This window comes from Pyxicephalus adspersus, chromosome 2, assembly GCF_032062135.1.
Source record: "Pyxicephalus adspersus chromosome 2, UCB_Pads_2.0, whole genome shotgun sequence".
Classification (NCBI taxonomy): Eukaryota; Metazoa; Chordata; class Amphibia; order Anura; family Pyxicephalidae; genus Pyxicephalus; species Pyxicephalus adspersus.
In genome coordinates, this window is record NC_092859.1 from 118593954 (window position 1) to 118617617 (window position 23664).

The 23664-nt window shown below is 37.1% G+C and overlaps 1 protein-coding gene across 1 annotated transcript; it reads right to left on the reverse strand.

Moving 5' to 3' along the window:
• Positions 1–8957: 8957 nt before the first annotated feature.
• INSYN1 (inhibitory synaptic factor 1) lies at positions 8958–21576 on the reverse strand. Its single transcript, XM_072402136.1, has 4 exons — positions 21247–21576; positions 20481–20766; positions 14541–15028; positions 8958–9926 (listed from the first exon to the last, which is right to left on the reverse strand). Exons 3-4 carry the CDS (start codon positions 14694–14696, stop codon positions 9336–9338), a joined length of 747 nt encoding a protein of 248 aa, XP_072258237.1. The 5' UTR covers positions 14697–15028; positions 20481–20766; positions 21247–21576; the 3' UTR covers positions 8958–9335.
• Positions 21577–23664: the final 2088 nt, after the last annotated feature.

Consider the following 23664-nt stretch of genomic DNA (forward strand, 5'->3'; position numbering starts at 1 on the left):
ATAGATATATTTTTCATGTTCTTTTGAAAGTTTGAATCCCTGTGCCTTGTATATAACATCCGTATTAGATTCCTTTATTTTCCCAGCCTTGGCCTTTCTTTGATACTTGCCTTTGAGAAGTGGTGGTCTATACCTCACAAGTTGTTGTACAGAGCAGACGCATCTATTTGTCATAGTCATATTTCTATAACTAAAGCAACTATCGAAGCATTCTTTACAGTGATGCAGGAGCATGACCAACAGATTTTGACAGAATAGTTTGTGGATAGTGGATATTATTAATAGCTTGTGGATTATGGTCAGACAGCACCTTTACACTGGCTCCAAAGATTTATTGGTGGAATTTATTTGTTGCAAACACAATTACTAGTTCCCTTTTCAATGTATGCATGCAATAATGCTTTTGAGCCAAAAAAAGTTTTTTTGTTTTTTTTTGCACAAAAATGCATGAGATACCATTTCTGGATGTAGGTGCTTTCCTGTTTTGGGGAAAAGCCAAAAAAAGAAGCTATTATTTTGTTTGATTCACTTGATTCAGGTAGATTCAGGTTCATCCTCTGCTCTGTATCCGGGTTGGCATAGAATGCCTTTTTAGTAGCTTTTTGCAATGCTGCAGACTGAGATGCTTCATGAGTAATGTATTGTGCTAAATACCTTGTCATACCTATAAAGAGCATTAAACCCTTTTTATTCTGTAGCACTGGCATATTTCAAATTGCTGCAATTTTCTTATCATCAAGCTTTACACCCACTGATGTTATGATGTATCTTGTGTATTTATATTTTAGCAAGTACTGTTTGTTGGATATAATGCTGAATGATTTCTGGCTCTTTTGTAGCCTTGTACACAATAATGTCATGCTCTCAGTTCTGAATAGTTGAATCAGCTATGACCATGTCAGCTTTCATTATGTGGATGTTTAAAATATGTTAAAGTGCTTTGGAATTTTTTTTTCAGAAACACATTTAGATTCTTTCATGGCTTATTAGATCCCAAATGGTAGTTAACTGAACTTCTTTCCCCAAATATATTCAGTGTAAACAGTTATAATGTTTTTTTCACTGAGCTGCTACTAGTTGTTTTTCATGTTGAAGAATTGCTTTTTGCTCAGTTTGTATTGTTTGTCCTCTAGTGTAGAAATTGCAAAATGCCATGGGATTGCTTTTTTTTAGGGGGGGGATTCTGACAGAAAAAGTTTAGATCTAGGATGGCGACCCTTATTATTATTATTATTATTATTATTATTAAAAATAATAATAATATTAATATTAACCACCTGGGCGTCTCACTGATGTCTAGATTTCTGTACCAAAACACTGTTTTTCATGAAATTTTTTAAATTGTAGACCTGTAACTTACAAAAATATGTCCGAACAAGGGTCTAGTAGATATCATGAATATAAAAAAAGTTTGAAACACACAATCATGTAAAAAAAAAATTACTTTTAATAAAATTAAATAAAAAACACAAAAATCAGCTTAAGAGCCTGCATTTTTTATGTTTTTTTTTTTTTTTGCTGCTTTTTGCCATAGTAAATATGGTTATACCAGTAAAAAAATGCTTCTCTGCTACAAACGTTTGGTAACCTGCAATGAAATCTACAATATGTTGATATTTTCCACATGGTTTGTAGTTGCCTGACATCCTGCTTTTTTTGTATGCAACACATTGAAAATTGTTAACTTCATCTGCTTTGGACTCATCGAGACCCCAGCACTCACAGTTTCTGCTAAAGTTGCCACCTTTGGGGCCATTGGAAACCAATGATGTTGGGAGCAGAGTGTTGCAGGACATGATAAGCTTTGATAAACCATAATGAGCTTTCTTAAACAAAGCCATTTTTAATAACATTGTAAAATATTTTTCTTATTCTGGTAACTAAGGTATTCTTTTTCGGCATAGGGAAAGGGGGGGGGGGGGGGGTTGAAAATCTGTTTTCCATATAGACTGCCCAACATGGACACTGCATTTCTCTTAGTCCTAGCTTCAGCTCATGTTTAATGCTGTCATTTTCTACAGCTTCTAGCCTAATTGTTACCTGAAGGATTGGATCGATGAAGTGCCTTTTCTTCAAGGTTGCTAATACTGATGTTTAGGCACCTAGCTCTGCATCAAATATCATGGGAGGAATAGGCACAAACTTGACCCTACCTACAAATAGTGTCCTGGACCAGTGGTCAGCCAGCTTTTCGGTCCCACGGACCACTAAAATTGCTGGCTCCTGACCGCGAATGTGTGAGGAGCCAGGTGTCACTCAAAGGAGAGAAACCTCCCCAATAGTTACGTCATCATGACATACCCCAGCCCACTTTCTCATCGCAGATCTGAGCCTGCGATGAGAGAGTGGTTTTGTCCAGGGACACAGTCTGCCCACTAGCCTGAACCCACTTCTGGCTGGTGCACCCTGCCAGCAGGGTCCTTCTCTTGACCCCGTTTGGGGGTGCAACGGCCTGAGCTACAGACCACCAAAATTTTCTTGCGGACCACTAGTTGGCAACCGCTGTCCTAGACTTTCCTGGCTGGTGAAGGGAGCTCCAGGGGAAAGAAGAGAAAGTAAGTTTAGAATGGGGTGCATAAACAAAGCACACGTTTCTTTTTAGCTTACATTGTTTAGTTAATATCAACATTATTGCTAACAATAACACTGGGGAATGCATTTGTTGAGTTAGATCTTACACTTTTTTGGGAGGTGAATCCAGAAATGACTATAACATCAGTTTTTACAATACAGGGTACCCTCCATTTCTTTTCAAAAAACATACACATTTTACATACAATAAAAAAAATTATGAAATAATATTTGAATTTACTGTTTATTTAAATTCATTTGTTAATACAAAGGATTTATTGTTACTCTATGACATTTTTTACAGTAAAACATTTGAAAATTTATCGTGTAGGTGGTTAAGGTAAAAATTTACCCTTTTAGCTTTTCCTAGAGTGTTTAGTGTTAGGACAATCCCCCACTGATGCTCCAACAATAGTCAGCCATCATATGTACATCCCATCTACCCTGATACCGTCCTTCCATGATCTTCAAATACTGGTGGAATCGTTCACCTTGCTCATCACTGACCACGTACCAAGGTTTACCGGGAAGTTAGAAAGATGGCTTTGCAGAAAATGCACCTTGATGCTCATATTGCACCCAAGCATTTTGTAGCTCTCCAAGAGTTTCTGAACAATTTCTTTGTAATTATTTGCTTGTGTGTTGCCAAGAAAGTCCTTTACAATGGGTTTGAATGATAACCAAGCATTCTTTTCAACTTCTGACATTGTCCTGATGAAATGTTCATCTTTGATGAGCTGCTGAATCTGTGGACCATCAAACAAACTGACCTTTATTTTTTCAAATGACAGGCTTAGAAATGCCAAATTGAGGTACTTGAAATATTCTCCTTCAGTTGGCAAAGCTTTAACGAACTGCTTTATTTATCCCAGTTTCATGTGCAGAGGCGGGAATATAATATTCTTTCTATCAACAAGTGGCTCATGTAGAATGTTTGGATCACCTGGTTTTAAGGCAGATCTTGGAGGCCAATTCCTTTCCACCCAATGCCTCTCACGAGCTCTGCTGTCCCACATGCACAGATAACAGAGATACTTGGTGTATCTGCGTTGCTGACCAAGAAGGAAGCATACCATTTTAAGGTCAACACAGATGACCTAATTGTGTTGGTGATATAACAACTCAATGACCCTATGTCTGCATATTCTTCACAAAGAGAAGCTGAATGGTAAATTGGGATTGACCCAAATATGTTGCCATTGTGAAGGAGGACACACTTTAAGCTCCGCTTTGAGCTATCGATGAATAGTCGTCATTCAGTTGGGTTATAGATTGGAATTCCCAATTCCTCCATTAAACCAGGTATGTTCTGACAATACACAAAGCCACTGTCAGTTCTAAAGTACTGCAAAAATGAAATTTCTCTGGTTCGAAAGTTTGATACCTTTGTTCCTTTTTCAAGAAAGTTTTTCTCACGCAGTCTTGATACTAGATGTTCTGAATCCTTCTTCAATAGTCCCAAATCACGTGCCAAATCAGTCAACTCATGCTGATCAAATCCCTTTCGAACAGAGTCCTCTTCAGTTTCAAACTCTTAATCATTGTTGTCACCTAGTTCATCACCATAATCATGTTCTTCAAGAGAGGGTAGTGTACCGAAAACCGGCACTGTGTGTTACAATAATTGTTCTTGTTATATCCTGATGTTTTCACTATAAAAAATTAGGAGTAACTGAAATGATCTCCTGGCTCTCGCCAAACCATAGGTATACCAAATAGCATCTTATCACGTATTCCCTTTGTCCACATCCGTAAACCCTCGACACACTGTTTGCACACCTTATGAGGGGCCCAAGACTTATCTTGATCACCAAGTTCAATTTTGAAATATGCCAAATAGGCTTGCTCTACAAATGTGTTGAAGTTCGCTCTTTGACTGGGAATGGTGAAACTGCCACAGATATAACATAATGAATCAGGGTTGTTTAGGCACTTATGAGGAAAAACAGCAGAACCAACATGATGAGAAAGAAAGGAAATACGTGTGTAAGTAGAAAAATAAATTTTGCTTATTCACTATGTAGAGCAGCGCACAACCTCTGGCCACACTGTCTTGCATGTAAATGAATAGCCTATACAAATCCACGGTACAGTAATAGCATTAATATAAGCGTCAGAGAAAAAACCTGATGTGATAGAAGAAAACTAACTGCACTTTTAGAATCAGTATACCTAATTTAGTGTAAATAAGCTTAAAAATTGAAGTCAACAAAAAATTTGTTCAAAATTGTTCCCCAGTGTAATCATATCCTTTATTTATAAAGTGCCAATATTTTGCAGCACTGTATAAAAAATAGGGGCTGCAGCTGACAAACATGCACACTTGACAATGACACAGGAGAAAAAGAAGGCCCTACCCGATAGAGCTTGCAATATAAATAAAGGGGAGGGTTGTAGATTTGGTTCAGTCTGAAAATGCTCCATATATGACCATTATAAATGATGACCATGGTACACTCCTACCATATTTCAGTGAGCATATAGACTTTGTGTACTGTTGTAACATCCCTGTACTACTAGCCCATATGGGAATACCAGAATACTGAGCAGAAGACTGGCGACTTTTCATAGACACTCGAAGTTTCAAATCTGTTTTACTGCATAATAGCATCTGTTATGCATCAATTCCAATTAGTCACTTAACAAAACTTAAAGAAAAATATGAAAATATCAAAATGGTCTTACAAAAGCTATCATGAAAAATGGTGAACTTCCTACTTGGACAGCAAAGTGGATACACAAAGTGCCCATGTTTCATCTGCTTGTGGGATAGTTGAGCAAACCAGGATCACTGGAAAAAAGTGACATGGCCTCAAAGGGAAAACATGAAAAAAGGTGCAGCGAACATCATTAACCAGCCTATGGTTGATAAAAGAAAAAATCAAAAATAAAATATCTACATATATAGTCACAAGTAAATTGTAAGGCAAAATGTAATTTGAGAATTCTAGAAGTCTTATTGTGAGCAACAGCTAACCCTTAACTGCATCTATTTTTAACAGGGTGTGATATCACTGCCATTTCATTTGTTTTATTATTATGTTGTTATGTTAGAATATGCTAAGTCATACAGTAAAAGAGAAGCGTCTGCTTGTGGGTTTAACCACCTGAGCGTTACACTGAGGTCTAGATTTCTGTACCAAAAGTGATCCACTGTTTTTCATGAAATTTTTTTTTTAAATTGTAGACCTGTAACTTACAGAAATATGTCCGAACAGGGGTTCTAGTAGATAATATGAATATAAAAAATGTATTTTCTTTTTTTTTTTTTTTTGTATTGGATTGGGTACTGGAGTTTGTATTCAATCCAATACAAAATGAGCGTTTGAATTTACCAGTTATGTACTTTGTATTAATTTTATATTATTTTGTATTGGATTGGATACGCAAGTTTGTATCCAATCAAATACAAAATATAAATTTGAATTTCCAAGTTATTTACTTTTATTTTATTTTTTTTTATTTTTTGTATTGGATTGAATAGGGAGTTTGTATTCAATCCAATACAAAATGACAGTTTGAATTTACCAGTTATATACTTTGTATTTATTTGGAATTATTTTGTATTGGATTGGATACAGGAGTTTGTATTGAATCCAATACAAAATGTTTGAATGAGTTTCAATTTGAATTTCCCGCACATGCGCCGACGTCATCACGCACGCAGGGAGAAGCCGTCCGTTTTTTTTTTCTCCGCCGGACGGCTTCTCGTTTCAGAGATCATCCGGCGCTGGAAGAAGAAGGACGTGGACGATCAGCGGGACCAGGTAAGATGCCGTCCGGCTTCTTACCGGTCCTGCTGGCACCCGACGAAGGCACCCGACGCTGGAGAGGGAGATCGACGGACGACGATCGACGGAGGACGACGCTGGAACACGAACACGACGCTGGATGAGCACAGCGGGACCAGGTAAGTAAGGATGGGAAAAAACTCGGGGGTTAACCATCCTAGCCATTTTTTTTTGCCCGTACGAAGGTCAAGCTTAACTGCTAGGAGGTTAATTAACTTGTCAGTTTTGGTTTATTTCACATCAAATTATGATTCTTTGGAAAGAGGTGGGGGGTACCATTACTCATTGTCACTACTGTAGGTGTTGTGATATATGCATATATTAATAACCTAAACATAAAAAAGTTGTATAAAAAAACAACAGATAGAGGCACTATGACATAAGACAAAATAAGATCACTTTCAAATCTTAGCTATAAGTTTTATATTTTAGCATTTTTTAGCTTCCAAAAATATGCTAAATTGTAAATCTCTTTGCCATTTCCTTTATAACTTCACAAATTAAAAAATACTCAGCATACGGCCAAGCTGTGTGTGCCTAGGGAGTTCTATAACAAACAAGTGCATGATTGTGTGTGGGAAACAGTATATATTTTTATTACACCCCACAAATGTGTACTTACCAGTAATATCGGGGGTGTCCTGATGATCTGACTTCATTTACTGAACACGATGGTGAAACCAGCTGGCAAGTGTGTTTCACAGCTATGTTTAAACAACAAGCATCCAGAGGCAAATAGGCAGTGAATAACTGTCAAATCAATCATTCTTTGCTTTATAAATATGCCCCTATGTGAAATGTCTGGGACTTAATTAACAAAAGAAGATTACTTTTTTTTTTTAGATAAATTATTCTTTACCAGGGAGAGATGTTGATCCATGAGTTCTGATTAGAGGAAAAACAGGCATCTGCTTATTGTACCCAATCAGACTTCAATTTCATGCTGTTTCCTGACCTGGGGGAGATAACACAAGAGAACTGACTTATTAATATAACAGCTTTTTGCTTTGCTACGTGTTTTCAGTAAGTTAGTATTTATCCTTATATACCCTTAAAGAGGAATATGGATTCATATAATATTGTTTATAAGATTGCAGAAATGACATTTTACCATAGAATATACTATGTGTCTCCAGTCTGCATGTTTCACGTTTCTATATTTAAACTATGTAGGTCATTTTTTGGCACAGGGCATTTTAGCTGCAATGTATATAAATCTCCTATTTTCTTCAGGATGGTTGCATTATATACAATTAAGTATTGTAAAGATACTCAATAAATGTTGCCGTGACAGTTAAGAAATTATCACTGTACTGGTGTTTTGTTCTACGCAGAGGACAGTAGAAAGGACTTGCAGGAGATGCCCTGCTGCAGGGACTAAAGTGGTCTCATCAGGCGTCTGTCAACTAGTGATTGGGCTCGGTGGAGTTGTGGGACACCTGTAGTAACAGTAGATTCCGACACAAGATCATTAGAAACAGCCATTCCAGTTTAAGAAAATCTAGCATCTGGAGCTTTAGACAGGAGATCTTAGGCCATGCATCCCAGAGTTTAGTGTAGCAGGAGATTTATTCTGAAAATTTGGAAGGAAAGAGACAACTGTGTATATATTGCACTGCAATGCAGCTCAGGTAACATTAGTTATTATGAATATGACTATTTGACTCTCAAATTGTCTGACATTTTATATTCAGTACATTGTCTTTACAGTAATGCAGCTCAGGTAACATTAGTTATTATGAATATGACTATTTGACTGTCAAATTGTCTGACATTTTATATTCAGTACATTGTCTTTACAGTATATTCCTATACTGTCCACAACTTTCTTCTTCCACCTTTTCACAATTTGTATCACTTATCCCTGTCTTTTATCTCATCCCTGTATCCTTTGTAACCTTTGCTAGATCTTTATTCAAGTGTTAAAACACTTGATATGACATCTGTGCTTCTACTTGTTGAGTGATTCAGTGTTCCTGCTGTATACAAGTATACAGACATTACTAATTAAGTAATGATGTCCACATCAGTGGCTCAATGGTGGCCTTAGCTTGGACCAAATCAATTTACTGGTGTTTATAATGTTCATCATTAAGACATGCCATCACAAAACTAAATTTCTGTTCTGCAATTGACTTTGCTTATCTAAACACAGACACACACACACACACACACATATATATATATATATATATATATATATATATATCTACACACAACATACAATTTGTTTCTATCTCTCTGGAGCACAGAACGTTCTTGGTAAGTGAAATGTTTGAAGGTTAATGGTCTGGAAATGCAATGTCACAACAGCTATGAAATTGGTAAGGTGCAGCAGAGAATATAATGACCTCTGGAGAGCAATTACCCCAGTTATAAAAGTATGTCCTTGCTGAGTGCATTTCTACTCTGCTTTCATTTTGCTGTGTACATCCTTTGCATTCCATTTTAAGAGCACCAAGGCTCACTGCTTTTCATTTGGAAAAGTCTTGCTGTAGAAGAAACATAAAAGTTAAAACAATGTACAGTTTAGTGATAACTCATTAACCCAACCTATTCAGTTGGTCTCCTTAAAAACACTCAATGGACACAGTGTTTTCTTCTCTCTTTAATAGTATATAGGTGACGTGAAGATTTTGCTGGCTCAGGGACAGAAAGACATATGAGGTTACAGCAGGAAATGTGAGGTTATAAGATGGGTTATGAGGGGCTGCACTCTACCGCCCTCTCTACCCACAGTTTATAAGAAAGGTTAAAAAGTGCACCATATATTGCCCATACAAGATTAGTGTGCAGAGATGTCACCATGACACCTATTTGTTTAGCTGTCCCCTAATGCAGCATTCTTGCTGTCATGTCTTTGTACAGTACACTTATTCAAACATCTCTGGTGGTTCATTTTGTAACTTGTTTTCCCAACACATCTTTATTGCCCTACTTGTTCTCATACTAATATCCCTATTATTCCACCATTCAGCTCTGCTCTTTTTTCCCCTTTTTTGGCACATATGGTAACACAGTCTGGGTGCTCTTGTCACACACTGTCTGGGTACTGCAATTCCTGGTGCCCCTCCTGACTCCAGCGTTTCCCCCTTTGTTGCTCCGTATGACACCACAAGGGGCAGAAGCTCTTGGAGGGTCACGAGGGGTCTCCTGGCCATAAGGGGGGTCTTCGCTGTCATCACAGCAAAGTGCATGGTATAGAACTTTGTCACTGAACCTTACCCGGTCCCTAGAACCGGGTGTCCTTGCTGGAAGGGGCTTCTGAGGTGGCACAGGAGTTTCTTCACTAGACGAATCTGGCCCATTAGGTGTGGCCCCTCCATTAAGAAGCCTGAAATCAGGGGGGCGGTCTGAGCCATCTCCAGAGTCAGAAGGTGTAGAGGCTTCTAGAAAAGAGCAGAACTCCCAGCTGTCTGAACTCAGGAAATCCAGAGGTCCCAGGTCACAGAGAGGACCACCTTTTTCACTGCTGGATGTGCTACTAACAGTTCCTGGAGTCCAGTCATCAGTGTCTAGCTCAAACTCAAAGTCCGAGGTAAGTCTGTCTATCTGCTCCACCACCTAAAACAAATAAGTAAAATGTTAGTTGTTCCTCTCACAGCAAGCTAATTACAGAATACATCTAAAAAGAAATATTTTCTTATCTATTAAAAAAGCATTGGATGTGTGTATATGTGTATATTTTTTAACAGTGTAAAAAAATGTATCTCATCCAAGTGTGGGCACCTTTTTCACTGCTTGTAGACACTCAAAGGGGTGGGAAAAATTAATTAAAGGACATCTTCACCTAAAGTTGCTTTTTAAGATATTCTAAACAGCAATTAAGACATGATAAAATAACATATGATGATATTGCCTAAGAGTCCACTTAAGAATCCTTTAAAAGGGACTTAAAGGTGCTTTAAGTGCTACTTGAAACTTGATAAAACCAAATCCAAGTGACTTGAATAAACATGTATCTCCACTGAAAGATTACGCTAGCTGTATTTCAAGTATGCTTACAGATTACATGATACAGCACACTAAGACTATAAAGTAAGCAAAATATATTGAGTTGGGGTCAATTCACTAAGCACTGCAGTTAAACATTTTTTGTTTTTCTAACAGATGATCATGTGTTACTTGTGGGTTTTACTGACAATTAAAAATGAATACAAAGAGAGTAAAACAACTGGTGATGTCCATGACAGAGATAAAAATCACCTAAATTCCCAAATGATATATCAGATAGCTAATAGTGAATTATCCAAGGTGCTGATTTTTCTGTGTCCTTACAAAAAGCACTTTGCAAACCTAAAAAAAAGTATTTTTTATTTAATTATTTTCATAAGCTGATGTAAACCTAACTCAGTGGTTCCTCAACCAGGGTTCCTCCAGAGGTTGCTAGGGTTTCCTTAGACAGTGAGCAATTTGTGGCTTTCAGGTCAGCTAATGTGACATCAATAATCTATTTGGCATTCTTCATACTGACTGCCACACAAATGTACTGTGAGCTGTGGATATAATCATTATAGCAGAGGTTCCCTGAAGACATGAAAGTCATTTCAAGGGTCCCCCATGTTAAAAAGGCTAAAAACTGCTTTAACTGAAAGTCTTTTATTGACCTAGCTAAAAAATTGTGCATCAAAAACTCTTTTTTTTTAGAAAATACTCTTTCTCAATTCTCTCACACTTTATAGAATTTCAGTGTTGATTTATCCTGCAGTCAATTCTTATCTATGTGAGCTGTGGGAATGACTGCTTTGCAAATCTTAGGGTGGGCCTTTCTGCTGGTGACAACAGTACACCAGCACTTGTTTTTACATGGTCACCTAAACTCTCTGTTGGAACCAGGGTAACAATACAGGAATCATATTAGGAGACAAGTACAGAATGTTGTCAACCTCTAACAGGAAGTTCCTAATAAAAGAACTTTATGTTTGGGGCACCAGTTACTTTTTTCATTAAAGTATCTGTTGGTATAGGTATAAGATTTTATTGATTTACATTTACCATACTCAAAGAAATGGGGAAGATGTAATAAAACTAGAGTTGCTCCCATGTCAGCCAGGTTCCTTTGTTCCTTTATGTCTTTCCCTAGCCTGTCCTAGAAAAAAACAGCTGGATTTTGCCTCTGTATTTTGGCCATCAAAGATAATTTCTGTACCCGCACTGTACTAGCCTAATATACATATATTAAAATAAATAAATAGATGTATATGTACACACAATGCAATAGGGAAAAGAATTTCTGTTTTGTGTAACCCAGAATAAACAGCAATGTTTTTCTTGTATCTGATCCTGATCTTTAAATATCAGAAATATCATTTCCATGGAAACATGCCATCTGTGTAAGCTCAATGTTTAATCCAACTCCTCCCCATCATGTCAATGAAACTAAACAATCGCAGTTGCATGCCAGTAGCCTACAATAAGGGAGGAGATGAAGGATCTGGAATCAAACATTTATTGTAGCTTATTAGTATTTTCATGGAGGTAAGCCTTACAAATTATGTGAACAAAGTGTATGTGAAGGCATAATAGAATAGACATGTACAGTACAGTGAATGCACATTTTCTGCGTTTTATCCCATATTAAAGACCCTGCAAAAACAGAAAGATATGTTTTAGTTTACTCAAAATACCCCGGCTCTCGAGGATGGTTGTGGGCTGACAGCTTTTCATTGGCGTTGTGTTGTCGGCACCAGTCGCTGTCTTTTGCTAAACTACTCAACACTCCCACTTCTAGATCTCCATAAAACATAACTACTAATATTTATGAAGTCAGTGAAAAGACGTAGGAGGGCTTGTTGAGGAAACATATGAAAAAGAGAGGCCCGTAGCCGTAAGAAATTAGGTGCAGGGCCTACATGACATGTGGAGGCCTAGCCCAGGGGTGTTAAGGGTTAATAAAATGTAGTAAGGCTAGAGGTGGCTGTGTTAGTGTGGAGCGTGGGGTAGGAGGGGATTAGGAATAGGATGAGTTAAAATGGGCTGGACGGAAGTGAGAGGACCTCTTTTGGAAGAAAGATTTTCCCGCCCACCCATCACTTTTATGGTTATAATTTGTAAGTGTGGTTCATTTTAGCGGTTGGGGTCTTGGAAGGCAAGGATCCAGTGCATTAGTAAAGTGGTGGAATTTGGCAGGGGGGGATCCTCTTTGGTGAGGTCTCCCCCTTTATGGTGAATGGATGATTATGGCTCCTGAAGTGGTGCTGGGCGGCTAGGGGCCAAGGTGGAGATGTTGGAAGAATTAAAGTCCTGTTGGGTGCGAATTTAGCCTTCTAAAACCTGCAGCCTGGGAGTTTGATAACATTATGGATATTGTTGCTATAGTTATGTATTATTAAAAGGGAGGAATTAGGTTGTTGGTTAAATAGGTTATATTCAATGTAATATGTTTGCGTTATATAATCCCGGTTAATTAATAATTATAATAATAATAATGGAGTGTTATGTTAATTTATGCTTGCATATCAAAAGGGGTAAATGTATTTATTTATTTGTAATTTATTTATTATGGGATATTTGTTTGTTTATTACTTGATAGGTTAATCTATTTCATGGTGATTAAATAAACGGCTGCTTGCCAGACAATTTAAATCCAAGATTGGTGTCTGGGTATTTAATGGTGGGGGAGTGGTTGATATGCAGGTGGGGGTCGGGGGAGGCGGAGGTTCTGATGGTGGTGGTGAAGGATGGCCTAGAATGTCCCTCGCCATGTGCAGAGGGCATAGGAAAGCCAAAAAATTCTAACAAGATTAACAGGTATTTTTATTTAGTAAACTGTAATCTTGGTATTTGGTTGTAGTGTTTTATTTTCTTTGCCCTGTAGTTAAAAGCTATTAGGTTTGTATGTGTAGATTTTCACTGGCCACTGCGGTTTCCTTCCACACCTCAAAAACATAATGGTATTTTATTTGCCCCCTCAAAACTGGCCTCAGAGTATGTTAGGGACTTTAGACTTTCTATAAAGACCTAGAAATAACTGTATTTACCTACCTATGTAAAATAATTCAATTAAAGTCGATCTCCAGGCAGATATATTTGTATACTATAGAGTGGTTTATGTAGAAAAAAGGGGGTTTTTACATTCTTTATTGATAATTGCATTGTTTTAGGAACTACAAATATCAATTATTACATATTTTGCTATCATAAATGGTGATCCTTTGGGGATTGCATACATTGGGGAAAACTTAGATCTCTGTGAAGTTGATGTATGTGTTTCCATTTAGGAGACTTCCCTCCTACTTCCTATTCTTACTACAACTGCCACTGTCAGTTGTAGTATATGTGTATGACAGCAGGATAAGGAAGCCAACACCTAGATTCGAAATGTACACACTGTAAAATATTTTCCTTGTTTTGTTTCTTTGTTTGGGCCACTGCTGAACATTTATTGTTTCATAAAAAAAGGGAAGGGGGGTATTTGAGGGCAAGAATCTAGCAACTAGTGGATGTCCATGGGGATCAGGCACAATCTTTATGCTTGCACAGTACATGACACACAGGGCAGATCTAGTATAAGAGTATCTTGTCCTTTTGATTTGCCTATGAAATATGGTATTTAAATACCTTACTGTTTACCAGGACATAACGTTTGGGGGAAATCTTCCCCACTATATTAACAGGTGGCATTTGAAGACTTTCCTGTGAGGGTCACCATTTTTTTGGTTCCTGCCACAGTGACACAATACGGGTAAAAAAGGGATGTTGGCAACAGTACAGATGTTCCAGGCATTCCCACTCTGTCTAGCTGGAATGCCATTTTAATCCTTGTAGATATTTTTATGTTTCTGCAATTCTGAAGCATGGCGTCCAGATCTGTACTAATTTGGGGAAATAGACATGATGTTACAGATGTAGTTTTAGGCAAATGTTATATTCTAATAATATTCCATTATTAATAGCTTATCATAGCTTTGCATTGCAGTGCTTTGAGGATAATAGGTAAGCAGGGTGAGCAGAGAGTTGTCCAGACAGTCCATAATAGATATTGCATGAGCTAACCTATTGCAGCATAAGGTATTCTTATAATGAGGAAAACTGAAACAGCACATTTATAATGAATAGCAAACTGTGGGGAATAAAAGTACAAATACCATTTATTTTTGCTGCATGCAAAGTTTAGAATGCTGAACAAAGCTTTCTGGTGTCAACGTGTTTATTAACATTGATTTTGCAGTCACTTACCTCTCTCAGCTCTTTGGCCACTTGCTTGAGATCCCGTAAAATTCCCTCTAGCTGACCAATAACTGCTTTTACTCTTCCTCGGATCCTTTCCCGCTCCCCAGCTCTGCCACTCCGTCCCCCTTGATCCGTGGTCTTCCCCACCCCCCGAGAGCACATGATTCAGAGAGAGGCCTCCAGCCTCCTCTACAGCTTCTCTCCTCTGGGGGGAGCTCTGCATCTTAACGTCTGAACCCCCTTTGGCCCTGCACCCCCTCCCTACACTCTGCCTCTCACTGTGCTCTCCAGCCCCCTCTTCAGGAGGGCTAAAAAATTATATGAGGTCAGGCAGATACTACTTTTGAGGCTACAGGTGCACTTGGGAAACAGTGTCTGGTCTATTAAGGAAGGCAGGGACATGAAAGAAGGTAGGATGGGGGAGTTTTAATGTGCAGCACAGCTTTGGCAGACAGGACATGAAGTCATGAATATCCAGAATGAAGAGTTGGCACCTGTGTAAAGAAAATGTTATGATTATTATACATTGCTATCAAAAGATGACTAGTATGCAAAGCTTTTTAAAAAGGTACAAAAGATAAATATAGTTATGAAGTTTTGCAAGAAGTCTGCAAGAGCCATTATAAGGGCAAAATGCACCCCCCTTTCAACTTTCATTAATTTCATATTACAGTATAAAGAATGCTATTGGTAAGCAAGTACAAACACCCAGCCTATTCTTCTTGGAGTTCTGTGCCCTTGCTTTAATAAGATCATATTCCCCAAGTGTTTCAAGACATAATTTAATACAGAGCCACCAACTGATGTCTTGTTACAGACAGTTGATAAGTAAAGGAAACACAATTAAGTCACATGCTGTCAAATTTATTTATCTTTTCATCCTCAGAGAACTGACAAAGAAAAAAAGCTCAGGGTCAAGAAGAACAGACTAAAGTCAAGAACAGAACTGACAGTTGATTAAGTAAAAATATGGAAAACGTAAGTAGTGTAGTAGTAAATGGGTATATGACTCATAATGGTTGTGATTTGGATGTTAAATTCATTATTTTCTTGCAATTAAGTTAGGTATACATTTAGAAGTATTGTTATATTTTTTATATTTATATGGGGAGTAGAGAACATTAAAGAACACATATTTTGCTCGCTAAGCATTTGGCAGCCTTTTGCCACCAACTTGCACATTTGGCTATATAGCTACAGTCTAACTGAATGAAGCAGAAAATAAGAAGTGACATATATAGATACCTCTTATCAGGCAAAGTTTTTTATTTTTTCCAATTAGCCTTACCCAAAAAAGTAGTCAGCTGGTGGGTATATACTATTGCTCTAGACATAAGATTGTTTCCAGCTGGGCCTGGTGATTGGGTGCTTATGATGTCACCTAGAGTAGTTCATGAGCTTCCACATTCATGGAAACCTGCTACAGAAGCAGAGGCTACCGCAGAGTAGGATGTGACAAGGGTGAATGGCTGGATAAGTAATCTTGCCTGGGGGAAAGTAAGCTATGTGCAGGCAGATTTTGTGAGTGACAGAGTCTCCTAAATATTTAAAACTCAGGGACTGGATTACTTATTTTTGGTTGATTTCCTAGTAAGTTACCAATCTTGAAAAACATGCCAAATAAATCAAAAGTTGTTCACTTATATAGCTCCCTTTAGGCTAATGAATGAACAATAAATGAACAAATGGTGGCTACCATATTTTTGTCCTCATTCTCTTTCAAGCTATGTACTACATTATACTTTACATATTGCCATCATAGTGACGCTATTAGTAATACTTAGTCCTATTCTACTGGACTTGTCTTGTAATGTTACAGATATTTTCCCACACATACAAATAGTTTCATTAGAACAAGCTTAGGTAAATTGGACCAACTACTAAATATTTCATGGTCTGGATAAATGAAAACTAAAGCTGCGTACACACTTCCAACAATTATCATTGGAAACAAATGAAAAGAGTGATCGGAAAATTGTTCACAAAAAAGGTGACCAACGACGCCGACGAATGAGGATTGTCGTTGGAAATGAACGAAGACCGTTCGCTATTTATCTATCTATCTATCTATCTATCTATCTATCTATCTATCTATCTATCGTGTGTACGGTCGTTCAGTGATCGTGCATGTTTCTGCAATACAATTTCTCCTTTACATGTCACTCCCTGCATCGTTCAAACAATCGTATCTAGCATGTGTACACTATTGGTGGATTATATTTGAACAATCATATTGTTACAGCATGTACAGAATTGTGCACAATACGATCGTTCAAATATAATCATGCATAATCGTTGATCAGTCGTAATCGTTCATTTAGCTTAAGTGTGTTTGTGTGTGTGTGAGTGTATGTAAATGTACAATATTGATTCTATAGCGGCAATAACTACTTTTTTAATTTACAGAATTGTGTACTAATTTTTGCCTTTTTTTTACTTTGAATTACAACTACTTAAGAAAATATGTAACTGCATATCCTTGTAAACAGGAAATTGTAAGTGTTCTCTCGCTAGGTGAACAAAGTCTAATTATTTCTAAATCAACATTTATTGTGAAAAATTGTATGGAAAAGATCACCTTAACATAATAGGATGTAATTATATAATGCAAAATGAAGCAGTTAATATACATTTGGCAGTAAATGTACCCAATCCTAAATAAATCCTGAGATTAAGCCACGTATATGTTCAGTTGTTCTATGTGAAGGACAGGGCAACAGTTTGGACAAATAATGTTTCAAAGTACTTTACAAGTCACATGGCAATCTTGGCTAATATTGGAATTTACATTATAATATCTGGCTCCATGGGTATTAAATTATCAGTCTTGGTTAGAGTCTAGAATAAACTCTGAGATACACATTATCAGAGACATTAAACACCTGTATCTCTGTCAATAATGTTTTAAAATGATGGTGCATGTGTTAAAAGACCCCAGGTTGCAATTATAATAGGTATTTTTTGAATAACGTGTACATGTTATGTGTGTTTGAACCTGCCCAGTAGAGGAAGTCAAATGTTAAATATTTGTTCACTTTACTTAAATGCATATTCAAGAACTGTGAAGATAAGCAGTCTTTGGTCAGGATGGATAGGACTAAACATTAGAGAGTGGTTTTGAAATGATCAGCATATGACTTTTCAAAATCAGATCATAAATTTGATTACTGGCACTGGGATTATCACATTAACTTTACCTCACCACTCTTCAAACTATGGAGTGGAGTTTCATTTTTTTATCTTCATTTCAAATAATGTATACACATTAGTGTCTGTATCTGGCCAGTTATAAGATTACATTAGGTATCAGTAATATTACATGTACTGTAATAATAGTGATATATTTTCCAACCTTTTCATCCTATCATGGCCACATCTCTGTTCAATATTAAATACAAAATAGTGAGATTTCATCATTTTACATTTGAATATTAGTTTGAAATTTGATGTACAAACTATGTCAAATAATAGAATTGATTTTTAGGGTCCTTTGAGGGTGACCCCGACAGGAATATCCTATATTGTGTTTAGTTGCCTTTTAAAATTCTTTTATGGTAGTGGTTTTAATGTTATTTATTAAAGTATTTTCTAGAATTCAAGTTACCTTGTGTAATTGAAGTTATTGGCCTTTAAAGTCCCATTAACTGGTGGAATCTCACTATTTTGTATTTAATATTAAATATAACAAAGTACCATACCTACCAAAATACCTTTACAAAATACTGACAACAATGCATTCCTGTTATTATAGTCAATACCCCAAGAAACAGGACATATAATCTATGAAAGCAGTATTGGCAAGTATTAGGTTTGTGCTGTTAAAGCACATATAAATGAAGCAGTCCAAGCAAGGCTTCAGAATTATTCAGTGCCTCAAACTACCCAAGAGATTTAGCATGGCATTTCATTTATTGGTTTAAAAAGAATCATTATGCAAACTAACTCCATAGTAGCCCACATAGGATTGATGTGGTCCCACTGCAGTAGACTCCAGTCACCTGTCAACAAGCCACTTACTTCTAAAACATTTTATGATTCTATTAATGTTTCAAGAGGGCAAACATTTAAAGCAAGTGTTAACATTTCAAAATCCTGTCCTGCCATTGATTTTGTGCTGCAAGGACATTGGCATTGGGGTGAGGTATAACTCAGAGTGCAACTGTAACTGTAGTTACTTAGTTCCACACTGCATAGGGTGTTGATACAGTGTTAGGCACAGAATAAATTTACCAGAAACAAAACACACATGCAAAACAAAAGAAAGAGAAACAAAAATAGAATGACAATCAGGACTTTAAAAATGACCCTCCCCTTTAGCATACTGATATTTGACTTATGTAGGAAACCACCACCAATAAAAATGTAATAATAAATATGATAAATATGTATCTTTATAACTTTATATGTGTTGTAGTTATACATTTTGAAAACCCAGTAAAAGCCTTTTAATATATTATAAGTGAGAAAGTTGTCATAATGACCCAAGTAAATGACAGGACAGTTTTACAGCATAAAAGTCATGTCAAATTTTGATGCTTTGCAGGTTTGCTATAGAGCAGATATCATAAACATTGTTTAGGTCCAGATCATCCTAAATAGCAGTATATTTTCATTTTTTGTGGGGAGCTAGGGGTCTGTTCCTATTCTAAGGATCTACCTGTTCCACGCAAACACAAGCATAGGTATTCTCCATATATATATGTAACTGCAACAAAGACATCCTATGTCATTCCAAATGTGGGTTTCTACCTTATTTAACACTTGATGAATTTATTATACATGTATACTACAAGAAAACACATCTAATCTTCAAATGTAACATCTCTGTTTAATAAAAGCTGCTAACTGAAGGCTTGTAAAGTGTCTAGGTGGCAGGGCAGGAATTAGAATATTAAAGATTTTTGCATTGTAAAATAATATTCATGTAGTGCATTATCTAGTACATGCTTCAAACTTTTGAATAATGGCTTTTCATGGCAAATGTGTAAATTGCAGAATTTAGGCTATGCACATTGAATGTTTTGGGCTTTGTATTATGCTGTGTGTTATGGAACAATGATTTGTGATATCAGTTCCATGTATGAGGTCACTTTTTATGTCAAATTAATTGACCGTGGTTAGAAGAAAATCACCCTTGTTTCAATTGGGGCACCATATTTACATTTTACCTAGGTTCTTCATGAGCTAAGGACACTCATCAAGGTAATTATAGATATTGCTACTAATTTGTGAATTTGTAAAGCAATCAAATGTGACAAAAGTTATAGCCACAGGTACTGCTTGAAGTGTTTAAGCTTTAGGGGTATTGTACAGAAACTTACTGTAGACAATATAATACAAAATATAGTGCAGATTAGAGTTTCAGTGACTGATTATCATTAAACAATGAAATAACAGTAGACATTTGTTAGAAGTAATGCTTTTTTTCCTGTAAATGTTGCACATCAATGGATAATTCCTATTGCTATACTAATATCTCATAACTACTATATCTAAATTGCATGTGATTATGGTTTCAGGGTGCTCTCTAAAATTGTTAAAAAAAAAATTTTGGTTGGTATATCCATTTACTTATGGAAGTTTCGGCTAAGGTGCTTGAGTTTTTGTCAAAGGACAACATGTAATTGTTCATTCATATTATAAGGTTCTTTGGAAATGGCTGTATTTTGGTAATGGAGGTAGGAGTGTTCATTTTGACATGATACACCTATGCAGCATATTCACAAGGATATGGGACTTACATCCCAGATGTCTTTTGGCTGTCTTCCATGTCTTTTTCCTTGTGTGTGCTTTTCCTCCTCATTCTGTTTCTCCTGTGTGCTCTAGATCATTTCCCTGATCAACCACACTGCTCATCCTGCTTCTCCCTCCACCCCCGTCCTCCATGTCCCCCTCTCCGGTACATTTTGCTAGGCATCTGATGATCAGAATGTTACATCCTCTTACCTGCTAATATAGCTGGGTGGTCTGTCCTTGTTATTCAATGTTGGTAGGCTACAGAGTGTCCTTCCTGTCTTTAGTGTCCTCCTGAGTCGAGGGTAAAATGACATCCAGGTAATCCCAGTTCCAGATACACAAGCTAATATAGCTTTTCTTTCCCTTCCCAGATGTTCCTCACTAGGCCACCAGAAGAACAGATGTTGTCTTTGTGTCTTTTTCAGTTCCAGATACCACACAGGAAAGGACCGATTGTGTAACTGGCAGGAGAGCGGCAAGGATGTGGTCCACCAACCTATTAAGAAAGAAAAATTATTAGCGCTGTCCCCTCATTCCTACTACTCCTGTCTTGTTTGTACTCTGTGCCCTTCTCTGTTCCCCTTCTCCATTTTTTTATATCCTAATGTATTCATTACATCTGCTTGTGCTATTTCCATATCATTTTCCCTGCAATGACTGCTTCCTACTAAGCTTATATAGTTTACCACCCTCATCCACATTCCATCAATCTCAACCCTATTACCACTGTTTCGGCATAATGTATCTCCATAATAAAATGCCCGTCATAGGGCATAGGTAAAAAAACACTGCAAAGTGATTAATTTCATATTCCTTCTATTATTTTAAGTCAATATGTATTAGCTCCCCCCTCCCCCTTCATTTTGCATGTGTGGCCTCACTCAATTATCCCAATTTCAAAAATGTGCATATTTTTCCATGTGCAGCCTTTTTTTATTTTTTGCTGCCCCCCTACTCCCCTGTTTATCGCCCTCACCTTATAGAAGGGTTGATTGTCCTATTATTCTGCATCTGCCTTTCTCCCTCCTCTGGAAGACAAGAGCAGATGCACAGCTCAGGCCTCATCTCTTCCTCTTTGGTGCTGATGCTGTAACACCGCTGATTCAGTGCTGGATGCTTCAGCTCTCTGCGACATGCCTCCTTCTCTATTCTTCTCTCCTTCCCAATTTCCTCTGCTGGCCTGGTGGAGGAGGGGTCCCTCTCACTCCCCTTTTTCTCTCCCAGGGGATGCTATTGCTTCTATGTCTTTGGGTTCCCCCTTGTCAAACACAGAGACCACAGCATGTGCCCCAGCTCAGCCAGAGAGAGGAAGGGGAGGGGGGGGAATGATGGTGAAGGAGGGAGAGAGATACTGAACATTGTTTAATAGTCATTTGCAGAGTGGTGCTCCTATGCCCCTCAGCGGGTAGTCACCTACTTTTATTACTTGTCCTATACCAGGAATCGCAGGATGCATAATAAATATTTCCCATCAACAGGCATTATATGATCATTGGTGGCCCCAAAATTCCCCTTTACTATGGGCCTGTAAGCTGTGCTGCATTAACCCCTCCCCTGCTAGAGAAATGCAGTGATTCCTTAACTCTTTCTCAAATCAGCAGTCAGGCCATGTAGTATATTGTTGTGCTAATTATCTTTCCAATACCTGCAGAGTATTGCTTCATTAGATGTTCCATTCAGGAAAAAAAAAGCTGAATGAAGTAGTGATATATGAATGCTGAGAGCTTCTTCATGTTTCTCCTGTGTTTTGCTCTTTTAGCAATTGAGAGAGAAATTGGCAGTTGAATTTGCACTGTTTCCCTCATATGCACCTAATTTACAATAGCAATTGGGCAGTTATATCAACTTGGCATATTTTGTGTGGGTAGTCCCTGAGAATCGTTTTGTAAATCTTCTGTATTGAAAACTCTATCATACAGTGATTGAATTGGAGAGTTTTCTCTTTATAAAAGTTGAATAATATGACATATGCTCTATGATTATCCCATAGCTGCAGCAAATCTCCACAAGCAGGGCTATGATAGCATTCATCCTGAAGTTCTATTACTGCATCACAGCAACAGATGCTGACATATTTATAGTATTAAACCTAATATTATTCTGTATAAGAAAAGATAAACTACTGTGTTGTTCTGTACAGATTGCAGATAAAGTAAAGTATATGGAATGGTTGAGCTCCCATACTGTATCTGGTCCAGATGCAGGTATACTCTTTGCACCCACAATAACTTTATGGACTGCTACAGCACTGTGTGGTTTGTACTAATTTTACTCTGATTTAAACTCATCTAGAAAGTCTAAATCTTACCTAACTCATTCTAGCACTTTATACACTGGTAGCTTGAAATATGCAAAAATGCATTGCTTAAAAAACAAAGAGCACAAATAGCATCACTTTTCAGTTTACCCACTATATATAAGTAGCGATAGCTGAAAAGATAACCTCTTTTCAGCCTGTTAGCCACTTTTATATTAAATGCTACTTTTGCTTTTTACTGTCTTATTCACCATCTTTAAATTTACGATTAGCCTGATTTGAACATTACCAACACCGAAGGTCCTAAAGGGGATCAATGACTAGCATTCGATCACCACTTTTGCAGAGATTGGCACGTTTAAAAGTGCCAATCAGCAGCTCTAATTAAAATCTATGGGTCGCTTGCCACCACTTTAAAGTGGCAATTAATTACTTTAATCAACTGAAATGAGCTTTTGAACTCAAATTTAGGGTAAATATTCAAATATGTAGAAAAACTATTCAAAAGTCTTCTACATGCAGATTACACATGACACAAACATAAATAATAAATATTATATTCTTAGGAAGTAAAAAAGCGGGGGAGGATAATTGGCTAGTAAAGTTACAGTATCCACATCCTAAAAATGAATATTAAAAATTCCAAAAGGGAAGGGACTTTTGAGTAAGACAAACATTTGTAAGTCATTACATTTTACATTTTCCTTATCTCTCCCTTCAATTATCTTTACAGTAATATCAACTTTATTACATCATGAGTACATGATTGAAATCATGACATCATGTATCACAACATGTCATTGAAAAATGTATCTTGTTGCTGTTGCATTTCACAGAAAACCCTGCTTCATCAGGATAGATAGACTGGTGAATATATATATATATATATATATATATATATATATATATATATATGTACTACAGAGAAATCTCAGACAGATAGGCTCAACAGGGTTCCCTGAAGCAAGGGGCAAGGGTGCAATATGCACAAACCACTGCCCACCACTCACTGGTGCCATCACTGCCTTTGGTTTTGGCTTTACCCATCATCCATCATCTTTTTTCTTTCAATCGTTTTTATTAGGTTTCATCATAACAAAATCTTAAATAACAATACATACATAACGAACAAGGGAC